The following is a 12,270-nucleotide window of genomic DNA, read 5'->3' as shown; positions in this document are numbered from 1 at the left end:
GTAGAATATGTTAAAATGTATTATACCATTACAGATATATAGAATATGTTAAAATGTATTATACCATTATAAATATATAGAATATGTTAAAATGTATTATACCATTACAGATATATAGAATATGTTAAAATGTATTATACCATTATAGATATATAGAATATGTTAAAATGTATTATACCATTAGAGACATATAGAACACCTGTGAACTATTACAATTTTGTGTTTTAAGACTTTAAATTATAAAGCTGTGTTTAGCATCACATTAGTAGAGACCAGTAAAACATTTTTGGTCAAATTAGTGTATTTATTGCAGCAACACGTATTTAAAATACAGGACTTCTAGAATAATAGAAAATAATATCAAACGCCGAATTCTGTTGGTATATTTTCCTTAGGCCTAAAATTAGTTAAGCCTTTATTATCTACGGTATATATTTGACACAGAAATAAATTAGAGCTGTATCTTATATAAGTTTTTTACTCTAATTTAGTTGGTGCTTAACTTTACCATTCATAATATTATCAATGAATAAACTTATAATGTTGTTCTAATATCTTAAGTTAAATCTTTTCAAAATTTTAATTAGCTTTTACTATGTTGTTGTAGAAAATATGTGCTGAAGCATATTTATATCCGCTATTTGTTTACATTTATATATTAAGGTTCACACTCATATTTAGACTAAACTGAGTGTTATTATAATAAACACGTGTTAGAGTAATAAGAAAGAAATTGAAGGAGTTAACTTCAGTGTGATTAAAGCAACTAAGCTGAAATCTTGGAAAGTAGAACTATGGGAAATTTTATTTTTTATTTATCAACTAATCAAAAATAAAATAGTAAATCTTACGAAAAGAAAATGATCTATCTTGAAGGCTATATTCTTAAAGATTCCGTAACGATGATTTAGAAAGGCAGCGGATATCTGTCTGAAACATCTGTCACTCGAGTTTGCCAACAGACTTAAAAGTTTCAACAAGGTTTGTTTATAGTGCTCTGTTCCTCAAGTTGTGAGGTTTTGTGTTTACACAATCAATTAAGAAATTATTATTGGTAGTTTAGAAAAAGAACACGGTATTTTTCTATACTTGATAGATCAAACGTTGTCATACTGGATTTCTTACAATATATAGACATCAATGACTTTAGAAGTTGAACTGTTTAATTATTTCGCCTTAAAAGGGTTCACTAGTGGTAACAGTAAGTACTTACTAATGTGTTAAGATCAGATATAGTTTTTGAACTTTATTTGCAACGATTCACAAAGTATTAGAAATTTTACAAGTAGGTTCTGTAATAGAAGGGAAAAACTTTTTAGGGGTGTAAAAATTCACCCAAGATTATTCACTTGATTCACCAAAGAAATGTTCGTAAAAAAAGCCATAGTATCGAAGTTTAAGATACACCTGGGAAGGAGAGTAGGTTTTAGGAGTGGAAAAAGAGAAGGATAAAGATTGGTCTTCGATAGAGTTCAGTTGAGTCTGTTGGTATGGACCATTTTCAAGGCTTGGGGAGTGTCTAGTTGAAGTTTCCTTTAGGTGTTCCTGGATATCACTTCTGGTTGCTGTAAATCTTTTTGGGTTATTTGCCTGTAATTTGGTACTCTGATGGAGACTTTCTTCGCAGACGATGGATAGTAAGTATCCTCTTTCTAATAGTTACTTTAGGATCTAAACATTCCTATGTAATATCACTTCGGTCTAATTATTTTCACGCATTTGTAATTGTCGCTGTACCTAAAATATAATTATTTCTATTCTTATAGAGAACACAGAGATAAGTGGATTCTTTCTACTATATTGTTTACTAGATAAAAAGAAGACGTTAGTTCATTTACAAGTGTCTTAAACCAGTGTTGTCCTAGAGTAAAAAATCTGTGCTTTATATACAGGAGTTTAACTGATCTTTGCAATTCTCTGATGTTTATTTATTTTAGTAGTTTTCATTACTTTGATAACTTTGTTTGTATTCTCTGTAGTTTAAGGTTGTTTCTGTTTGGAAGTGTTATATGGCTGTATTTAGTAGTGGAGCACAAGGTTTAAGATTGTTTCTGTTTGATGTGTTTGGAAGTGTTATATAGCTGTATTTAGTAGTGGAGCACAAGGTTTAAGGTTGTTTCTGTTTGATGTGTTTGGAAGTGTTATATAGCTGTATTTAGTTGTGGAGCACAAGGTTTAAGGTTGTTTCTGTTTGATGTGTTTGGAAGTGTTATATAGCTGTGTTTAGTAGTGGAGCACAAGGTTTAAGGTTGTTTCTGTTTGATGTGTTTGGAAGTGTTATATAGCTGTATTTAGTAGTGGACACAAGGTTTAAGGTTGTTTCTGTTTGATGTGTTTGGAAGTGTTATATAGCTGTATTTAGTAGTGGACACAAGGTTTAAGGTTGTTTCTGTTTGATGTGTTTGGAAGTGTTATATAGCTGTATTTAGTAGTGGAGCACAAGGTTTAAGGTTGTTTCTGTTTGATGTGTTTGGAAGTGTTATATAGCTGTATTTAGTAGTGGAGCACAAGGTTTAAGGTTGTTTTTGTTTGATGTGTTTGGAAGTGTTATATAGCTGTATTTAGTTGTGGAGCACAAGGTTTAAGGTTGTTTCTGTTTGATGTGTTTGGAAGTGTTATATAGCTGTGTTTAGTAGTGGAGCACAAGGTTTAAGGTTGTTTCTGTTTGATGTGTTTGGAAGTGTTATATTGCTGTATTTTGTTGTGGAGCACAAGGTTTAAGGTTGTTTCTGTTTGATGTGTTTGGAAGTGTTATATCGCTGTATTTAGTTGTGGAGCACAATGTTTAAGGTTGTTTCTGTTTGATGTGTTTGGAAGTGTTATATAGCTGTATTTAGTAGTGGAGAACAAGGTTTAAGATTGTTTCTGTTTGATGTGTTTGGAAGTGTTATATCGCTGTATTTAGTTGTGGAGCACAAGGTTTAAGGTTGTTTCTGTTTGATGTGTTTGGAAGTGTTATATCGCTGTATTTAGTTGTGGAGCACAAGGTTTAAGGTTGTTTCTGTTTGATGTGTTTGGAAGTGTTATATAGCTGTATTTAGTTGTGGAGCACAAGGTTTAAGGTTGTTTCTGTTTGATGTGTTTGGAAGTGTTATATAGCTGTGTTTAGTTGTGGAGGACAAGGTTTAAGGTTGTTTCTGTTTGATGTGTTTGGAAGTGTTATATAGCTGTATTTAGTAGTGGAGCACAAGGTTTAAGGTTGTTTTTCTTTGATGTGTTTGGAAGTGTTATATAACTGTATTTAGTAGTGGAGCACAAGGTTTAAGGTTGTTTCTGTTTGATGTGTTTGGAAGTGTTATATAGCTGTATTTAGTAGTGGAGCACAAAGTTTAAGGTTGTTTCTGTTTGATGTGTTTGGAAGTGTTATATAGCTGTATTTAGTAGTGGAGCACAAGGTTTAAGGTTGTTTCTGTTTGATGTGTTTGGAAGTGTTATATAGCTGTATTTAGTTGTGGAGCACAAAGTTTAAGGTTGTTTCTGTTTGATGTGTTTGGAAGTGTTATATAACTGTATTTAGTAGTGGAGCACAAGGTTTAAGGTTGTTTCTGTTTGATGTGTTTGAAAGTGTTATATAGCTGTATTTAGTAGTGGAACACAAGGTTTAAGATTGTTTCTGTTTGATGTGTTTGGAAGTGTTATATAGCTGTATTTAGTAGTGGAGCACAAGGGTTTGCATATTGATCATTTTAACTTGAAACATACTACAGGGCTTTCGGGATATTGAATCGAAATGTGGCTTTGTCTATAATTTTAATAATACGTCTGTTCCTTGTTGCTCTATCGTGGTAAGTTATTTTAAGGAATTTTGTAGTTTCTGTGGCTTTTATTTCGTTATTATATAGTTTAATTTGTAAATATTTTATTTCTTTCATTCTTTAACTTAGTTTTCCATGTAAAACTGTGAAGTGGATTTTCTATGGTTGCATATGACTTTCCATTTGAAACACCTGGTTTTAATTGGTTTAGGTGATACTGAAGGTACTTGGCTGCTTGTAACAGGTTTTGAGAAACAACACACTACAACGTTATCTGTAAACTTGAAGGTTTGTTTGTGAGAGTGTATTTCGTTGGTTAAGATTATTGACATGTTAGATATAGAGAAGAAAGCTGATGTCTTGAGACAATTCGTCAGACGGACAGAATTATTCAATAGTTTATTTTTAATATACAGGTTATTTAGAGAAACGGAAATATATTGTAAATATAGTTTAAGGACTTTGGAAATCACAGGTTTATATCTCATTCCATCATGTCAAGTTGAAGGAGATACTGTACAACAGTTAATATTCATGTTTTTAATATCTTCTCAGTGAACCTGATGATATAGTGAATTATTTATTTGTTCTTACCTAAGACAAGTTTGTATTCCTGAGAGTAGGTGCTTGGTTTCTAAAACAACTTAGTATTCTTTTGGTGGTAATTATTTTAAGTAATTTGCCCATTGTAATAATTATATTTATTAATATATTGTTTCCAAGATTTTGTGGCGACGTATCTGGTTTTTCTATACGTTTCTGAGCATAACATCAACAGGATGTATAGTTGGTCCTTTTTCCAAGCTGTTAATCGGAATATTATGGTTTCTATAATATTTGTTTTAATTTCTCGGATGATGTGTTATTGGGTAAAATTAGATCCAAAAGAAAGTGACATAATAGATTAGTACATATATTTAAAATTCAGAAAGTTTCATGTGGAAGCCCGAAATTAAGAAGGTACGGGGCCAGATGGACTGACTGCACGGATATAACTGAGAACTAACAAAATATGTAAATGATGGTCAAAATAAGGAGTTATTTTTTTCTCTCCCCTGTACTTTTATGGATATTTTTTTCCCAGAAATTCTACAACTTTATAACCTTGTTATATGTTACAATAACACATAAGACAAGACGATTGCATCAGTATGTTATTGAATTAAGCACAAAGCTACGCAATGTATGTGCTTTGTCCACCACGGGTATCGAAATCCGGATTCTAGCGTTTATGTCCGCAGACATACCGCTTTGCCATTGGTTTGGCGCATCAGCCAGAAAAAACAAACATAGTTATATAAATCTAATTACGTTAATTGTAAATTATCCGGTAAAATGTAAAAATATGTTTGCAACACGTTAAGACCCTTCTGAAAACGACTAACTTCATTTGATTTTCTCAATACACCCGTGAAGAATAATAATCATTTCTAAAGTTATATTTTATCAACTGTCAATTTTTCATCAGTTAGGATATAAAAAAAAACTCTTGTGGATACGAACAATAAAAGTTCATGTTACTTGAAATTAAAGCATGCATTTTGTCTATATTTTTGATTTTATGAGAAATGTTTGGTTTTATTACAGGTAAAAGCTGGTAAGATATATAAAACTTGTGATAAGTTACCGATATATCGGTAGAATATTTTTTAGAGTTTTCTAGATTTTTTGAAACGTAAGGAAACTGTTTCCTCATTTATTGCTTAATGTTGAATTTTAAAGACCTCCTCCCCAGTGAGGAAGAGCTATAATCCGGTTTTGATACCCATGGTGAGTAGAATAAAGTTAGCTCCTTGTGTGCTTAACTTGAAACAAATTAACACATTTTAGAGAATCAACCTCTGAACAGTCACAAGAGGCTGCGGTAATAATAAAGTGTCCATATACACGCATGGTTACTATAATAATGTGTCCATATACACGCATGGTTACTATAATAATGTGTCCATATACACGCATGGTTACTAGAACAAAATAGTTGTTAGCACATCGTGCACACATTATATCCATAGGAACTAGTCAAGAATATTGCTAAACTAACTTTTGGTAATTTACAGGACTGTTAAAGTATACTAAGTATCTCAGTTTGTGTAGAAGAAGGTAATACCAGGCTATGATAAAGGCAACCAAACAGACACATGAAAACATCTTTTATAAAGAATGAATTGTAATATTTTATTTTGAATAGACTTGTGGTGTGATGAAAAGTTATATGTTATGTGAGGTAATTTACGTGTGTATGTACACATTGAACATCCTCTTGGTTGTCCTATCTGTATTGTATGTTACCGTATATTTAATTGGTTGTCGTATCTGTATTTTATGTCACCATATATTTAATTGGTTGTCGTATCTGTATTGTGGATTACCACTGGATATAGTTTTATTTTTCTCCTGCAGGGGGCCGAGATCGTCCAGACTATGAATAGTGACCCTGGATTGGCAGTGGGTAAGATAAAATTATTTTCAGTTTTTGACACTAAGCTTGATGTGTTGTAGAATGTCATGTATTGATGTTAAAACTTAAAAAAAAAAATCTTTACAGCTACAGAATAAGTATATATATCACGCACTGATGTGGTGGGAGAGGGCGCTCATGTCAAAAACTACCAAGTGTTGCAGCATTAACCCACCCATTCCTTCCTTATTTGCTTACATTTTGTGCTCCCATTCCTATATTAAGTGAATTAATGTGTAAGCTTTGTTTCACATATTCAGTATTACTGTTTCTAACCACATCTGTATTCTTACAGTTATGTACATTTCACCAGGACAAAGACTTTTCAAGATAATCAATATAAGAAATTCTCTCATATCATTTCCTGGAAAGGTATAATTTAAATATCACACTGTTTCAAGTACAACCTTCGATGTCAGTAGGTGACACTTGGTTTGATAACAATACAAAGATAAATTATACAACTTATTGTTCTTGTTTTCATTCCAGAACACTCGAGCAGAGGCAATTGACTGCTACGACGTAATTTGTTTGTTTAACACGGAACACTCGTGCCACAAGTACAGAATTGAAAATTTGCTTTCAAAAATTATATCATAGTTACAACCTAGATGAAGGGAACTTAATAGTCCACAGTTTTGTATTTAGCTGCGCGAAAAGCAAACGTGCATCGATGCATGTTATGAGGGCGGGTTGATATATGTCACAAAGCGTGTTCGTAATACTAAAATATGGCTTTTAATAGTGTATGTTATCTCACTAGTAGTGTTGCAAAATAGTTATTGTTTTTACTTGTTATATTCAAGTTATAAGAAGAATTAGCAAAAACGCCAAGATTTGCATTTAGATTTGTAAGTGAAGACAGAAGAGATCTGTGTCTTGCCAACAACGATTATCAGTCAGCCATATCGACAAACTTGTGGCTTTATGAATTTTTCTGTTTTATTCTCAAGTGTTTTGGTTACTTTGCTCTTGGATTCTTTCCAGCTTAACAGTGTGTGTAAAGTGATTACAAAATGTTATTTACATGCTATTTGCAGGGTGTTTGAGATTTTAATTTGCATTGTACATGCAATCCACTTCTAGTATAAGTGTTACCGTATGTATGATAAACTTCTTGAAGTAATAACAAGGCTTACTAACAGTATTTTATAAAATGAATCGTATAGGAGTATGACGTATTCCGTTAGGTTTAGAGTGCTTGAACTTCAATGTTTCAGTTTTCACGCCGTACTCTAACAAGCTTAAAGTTTGAACAGCCAAACATCGTGAGTAATTTTTCGTCATTAGTTTACAAATAAAACCCGAACCGTATAAAAGCATGAGTTGTCTAGGGTAAATATCTTTGTACAATGTGTGTATGGACATTAACAATACCGTTTTGGTTTATTATGGAATCCTGTGACACTACGTAATCAAACTGTTAAACTGTAATAAGCGGCACTTTACACATATGAGAACAAAATAACGTGGGATTTATGTTTTGTTATTTAATGTTAAAATATTTAATTAATAAAAAGACAGTAAAAATGGTTATAATGAAGAAGCTGGGGTACTCGTCCTTTATCCGAAATGGAACTGAAAAAAACATGTGATAGATGCTATGATAAATAATACAAAAAACGTTAACTTTCACACAATTTATTTTCAACATGTTATTACAGTATTCGTTATTAGCTCATCAAAAGGTTTGTATAAGGATTCCATCTATTTGGCAAATATCTCCTATTGCCTCAACAGAAGCACACCCTCAAACTATCACACTGCTTTTCACATGTTTTGTGGTAGGTGCTAAGGATTGAGGTGTATTTCACCTTTCTTTCGCCGGAAGTACAACCTACGCTTTGAACAAAATATTTCAAATTTGGACTCATTCTTTCATAATACTCTTTTTCAATCACGAATAGTTAATTTTTTTTTGGAGATCAAAATAAACGTTTTAATTGTTACATGACCAAATATTCCACTCTCATCGAATACTGTAGATGTGGACACTTTTCTGTCATTTGGTACATGGATGTTTATCTTATGCTTGAGATCAGTGGCAGGCTTCCTCTGTCCCTAAGGCTACATAAACAAAAATGCTTAACATCAGTATCATTGAATTTAGGTGTTCTGCTTCTTCCTTTACTATTTTCAAATTCAGTCTCAGTATCTAAGGTATAAATAACAGGGTAGAGCAATTTATCGGAAAGTCTAATCAGTATGACGTAAAACTTTTATGGGAACTCTCTACCATACTGACAATTCTATACGCGTTTTTGACCGTGACATGACAACTATTGTAAACATACAATGTTGAACACTGTCCTATCAAGGTTTATTGGTGGAATGATACTATACTGATTTATCCTGGCATAGTATCATATGATAGTTCCTTGCTAGCTTTTTTTTGTATAGTTGAGACACTGCACGAGGTACCACAACAGTTATTCCAGGTCCTATTTTTGATCACTATGTTCATTTACACAGAATCTTTATGGTATACCCTTGGTACAAATGCGGGAACTCTAAAGAATGGTAAGTCTCTCAACCTGGATGATTCAATTGTCAATATGGATCAGTGAAGCATTACGAGATTGTTGAAATATCTATTATTCTATCCTAATACTTTTGCACTGTATTGTACGTCATATATAATAAATACCAAATAAGAGCATTAATGGGGGTTTGAGTAGGTTGTAAGACCCCCTTTAAAACAACATTTTTTACACACTACCTTCTCAGTTGTTTTGGGTGAGGTTGGTTCAGTGATTAAGACAAATAACAAATAGACTGAGACAGATTTTTGTCCATTATATACGGATTACTAGTTTACTGATATTATAATGAAATTTTCAGGGTTTCAGGCTTTTGGAGGAGTGGATTTTGAGGGAACTTTCTTTGTGGATACTGAAATTGATAATGATTATGTTGGTTTTATTTTCAGGTAAGGAATTTACTGAACGTTGATAAAAACGCACAAAAACGGTTAATGCTTCTTGGAATAAATGCATTCTCAGACTGTGTTATTTAGCTACAAATATTACGTGTTTTTTATACAGGTGGTTAAATTTTTCGTGGGGTGAGAGGAACAAACCTCCCTCAACAAACGTAAAGAATTTAAAGTTCTGTGATTAATGACATCATTGTCCAGTCAATTCGTTCTCACTTCTTATATTATTATTATTTTTAAATTTATGATCTGATAATTGAAAATATTTTAATTATGTTTAACGGTTCGTAAGATTGATTATGTTTTTTTTGAACCAGTCAGTTCTTTCCAGTTCTTGGTTAAATTACGTAAAGAAATTCTTAGGTTATAACATGATATAAAATATTGTTTAGGGATAACAATGGACCTATTGCTCCAGCTATGCGGTTCAGTGTTCTTAACTAAACAAAAGATATTAAATAAAAACAACCCTTAAAGCCAGCTCTTATCTTTCGTATAATTATCATGCTTTCTCCACAAATTCGGTAAATTTATTGCTTCAGTAACATCCGAAGGCAAACTGTCCCAAAGGTCAGCCACCCTGTTAAATAAATGAACTGTCTCAGCTGAGCATGACCTCTACCTAGACAAACTTTATGTCTGGGTTGTATCATTCTCACCACTAAGTATGAATAAAAATGATGCAGCAACATGATTAATCTTAAACACTTCAATCATATTCCTTCTAACTCTTCTTTTTCTAAAAGAAAATAACAAGTCAGATTTCAGCCTCTCTTTGCATGACAACCATTCCATCCCAGGTGACCTTCTTCTGAACCTTTTCCAACAATCAAGTGCCCTTCCTAAGATAAGAAGCCTAAGACTGAATAGGTCATTCAAAATGTGAACTAACCAGTGATTTATACAATTACATTTTAATTACCTTAGATATGTATTAAAAATATCTGAAGATGAAACAAAAAATTCTTATTTACTCTATCAATGGCAACAGTGCACTGCTTAGATGGTTTAAGGGATGATTAACCACTGTACCAAGATCCCTTTTTTATAACAGAGTTAAGGTTATTCTCGTACAAATTATAGTTATAATTACAATTATTATGATCCACTCGTATTAACTTGCATTTATTATAAATACCTCCTGTCTGATGTTTATCAGTCTAACTCACTAAATGATCTAAATCCTTTTGTAAAGGGACAACATCCTCCTCACAATCAGCAACATTGAAGACCTTAATATCATCAACTAATTTAGGTAATTTTATGACCATTTGTCTTATGTGTTATTGATATTAGTCAAAAAGAGCAAAGGTCCTAAGACTGAGTCTTCAGGTAGCCTATTTGTGACATTAATCCAGTTTTACTGAACTCCATTTATAACAACTTTCTGATTTTGTTTTTCCATCCAGCCACTCTTATCTCCAGTTAGCTATTTTATAGGACCTAGCGTACAGTTTTTTTTTTTCATTATTTGGAAGGATATTTCATTACAAGCTCTACCAAAATTTCAAAATATGAACATTTTATTTGAATTAGTTACCAAGACAACGCTCGTTTCTACACAGTAATGTGGAAGAAAGACCTGCAAACTTATTGGCAGCCCACACCTTTTCGAGCCGTTGCAGAACCCGGTATCCAATTAAAATTAGTAAAGTCTAGTACAGGACCAGGTGAGATGATGCGAAACTCCTTATGGCACACTGGTGACACAAGAAATGAGGTAATCTTACACTAGTGAAGTTGTTATATAACTTCTGGAATACTGAGTAGTGGTAGCAGAATTATAAGTACACTTAAATTTTAAATTTATTTTTCTTACGTTTAAAGGTACGTTAGAATTGTTTTCATGCTAGGATTATCACTCCTTGGAATTATTATAAAACAATTATTACAAATTAGCTTCTAGTCATAACTTCGTTTAATTATCATAAGTTATTGTGTGAACGCCTTTGCTGACGAAGCGTAATTATAATGAATTATTTTTGTCATATAGGCTTAGTGTTTTGTCTCATTACAATTCTTCAGTTCCTTACGGTTCTTCAGATAAGGAGGCTGTCTAATGGTATTTTAATCACTCCATATCCATCATATTCATTGTTGACGATGCATTTCGCTCAATACTAGAACTCATCTGGCCAGATTAGTTACAACAAACATAGTACTGGTCAAACCATTTGTAAAAGCCAATTGTTAGAGTAATAACAACAACCAAAAGAAAAGAATATTATTGCGTATTATTAGTTATAAATAAATAGTAAAAACTATACGCTTGTTAAAGATGCTAACAACACAATAACTGAATAACAATTTAAACGTTACTTGTATTTAATTCAGGTTGCTAGTTAAGATTTGCATCTCGGGTTTTATTTAATTTTACTTTTCAAATGATCAATACATCAAGCAGAGGAGTTTCAGGCTGTACCAATCACTGAATTCCTCAAAGATTAATAGTTTTACATAACAAATAAATCTGTTAACGAAAATATGATAACAACAAAAACTGCCTCTTCTCTCCAAAACGAAGTTTTAAAAATTCAGTCAGGAACATATCTATATCTTTGTGTATTTTCATATGATCAGTAAGTACTATGTATATTTACCATCCATACAACTCACTATTTAGACAAAATCAGGCGCAGACAGTGTTATAGAACAAGATGAAGTGTGTAGTTTATTATTTATTTGAAAAATGACAACTGATATTCGAACCTGAGATTTTTACTACGCGAACAAACACTTTACCCAACTAAGATACCATGTGTTGAACATCCCTTCATCCTCTTTGTGTTTATTTCTTTAGTTTTTTTTTTCTTTGAATGAACTTATCAGGACCCTTAAAGTAATCCTCTGGACATACAATGTCCAGAATCTATTTACACAAATTTTGATAACAAAACTCTGATTTATTTAAAGTTTCTTTTACTCACGCAGATGATTACGTATTTGTAACTTGTTTGAATCTTATACCAAACATTTAAGTAAGATGTGTAATTATGACAACCAAGAAATGACAAAGGAATTTAACAAGATGGAAAATAAGTTATAAGGAAGGTAACAAGTAAAATGTAAAAATAAGGTTTAAGGAAGGTAACAAGTAAAGATGTAAAAATAAGGTACAAGGA

The 12,270-nt window shown here is 32.1% G+C and overlaps 1 protein-coding gene across 1 annotated transcript in view; it reads left to right on the top strand.

Annotated features, from left to right (window-relative positions):
• The window catches only part of LOC143249714 (cartilage oligomeric matrix protein-like), a 66,833-nt gene that overhangs the window by 46,573 nt on the left and 7,990 nt on the right, over positions 1 to 12,270 (top strand). Inside the window, exons 20-22 of the mRNA XM_076500028.1 lie at positions 6,156 to 6,204; positions 9,055 to 9,142; positions 10,685 to 10,868. Coding sequence (XP_076356143.1) covers positions 6,156 to 6,204; positions 9,055 to 9,142; positions 10,685 to 10,868 — 321 coding nt within the window. The remainder of the gene's footprint in view (positions 1 to 6,155; positions 6,205 to 9,054; positions 9,143 to 10,684; positions 10,869 to 12,270) is intronic.

The sequence above is a fragment of the Tachypleus tridentatus genome, chromosome 4 (assembly GCF_004210375.1).
Source record: "Tachypleus tridentatus isolate NWPU-2018 chromosome 4, ASM421037v1, whole genome shotgun sequence".
In the NCBI taxonomy this organism is placed as follows: domain Eukaryota; kingdom Metazoa; phylum Arthropoda; class Merostomata; order Xiphosura; family Limulidae; genus Tachypleus; species Tachypleus tridentatus.
This window is presented reverse-complemented; position numbering and strand designations above follow the sequence as displayed.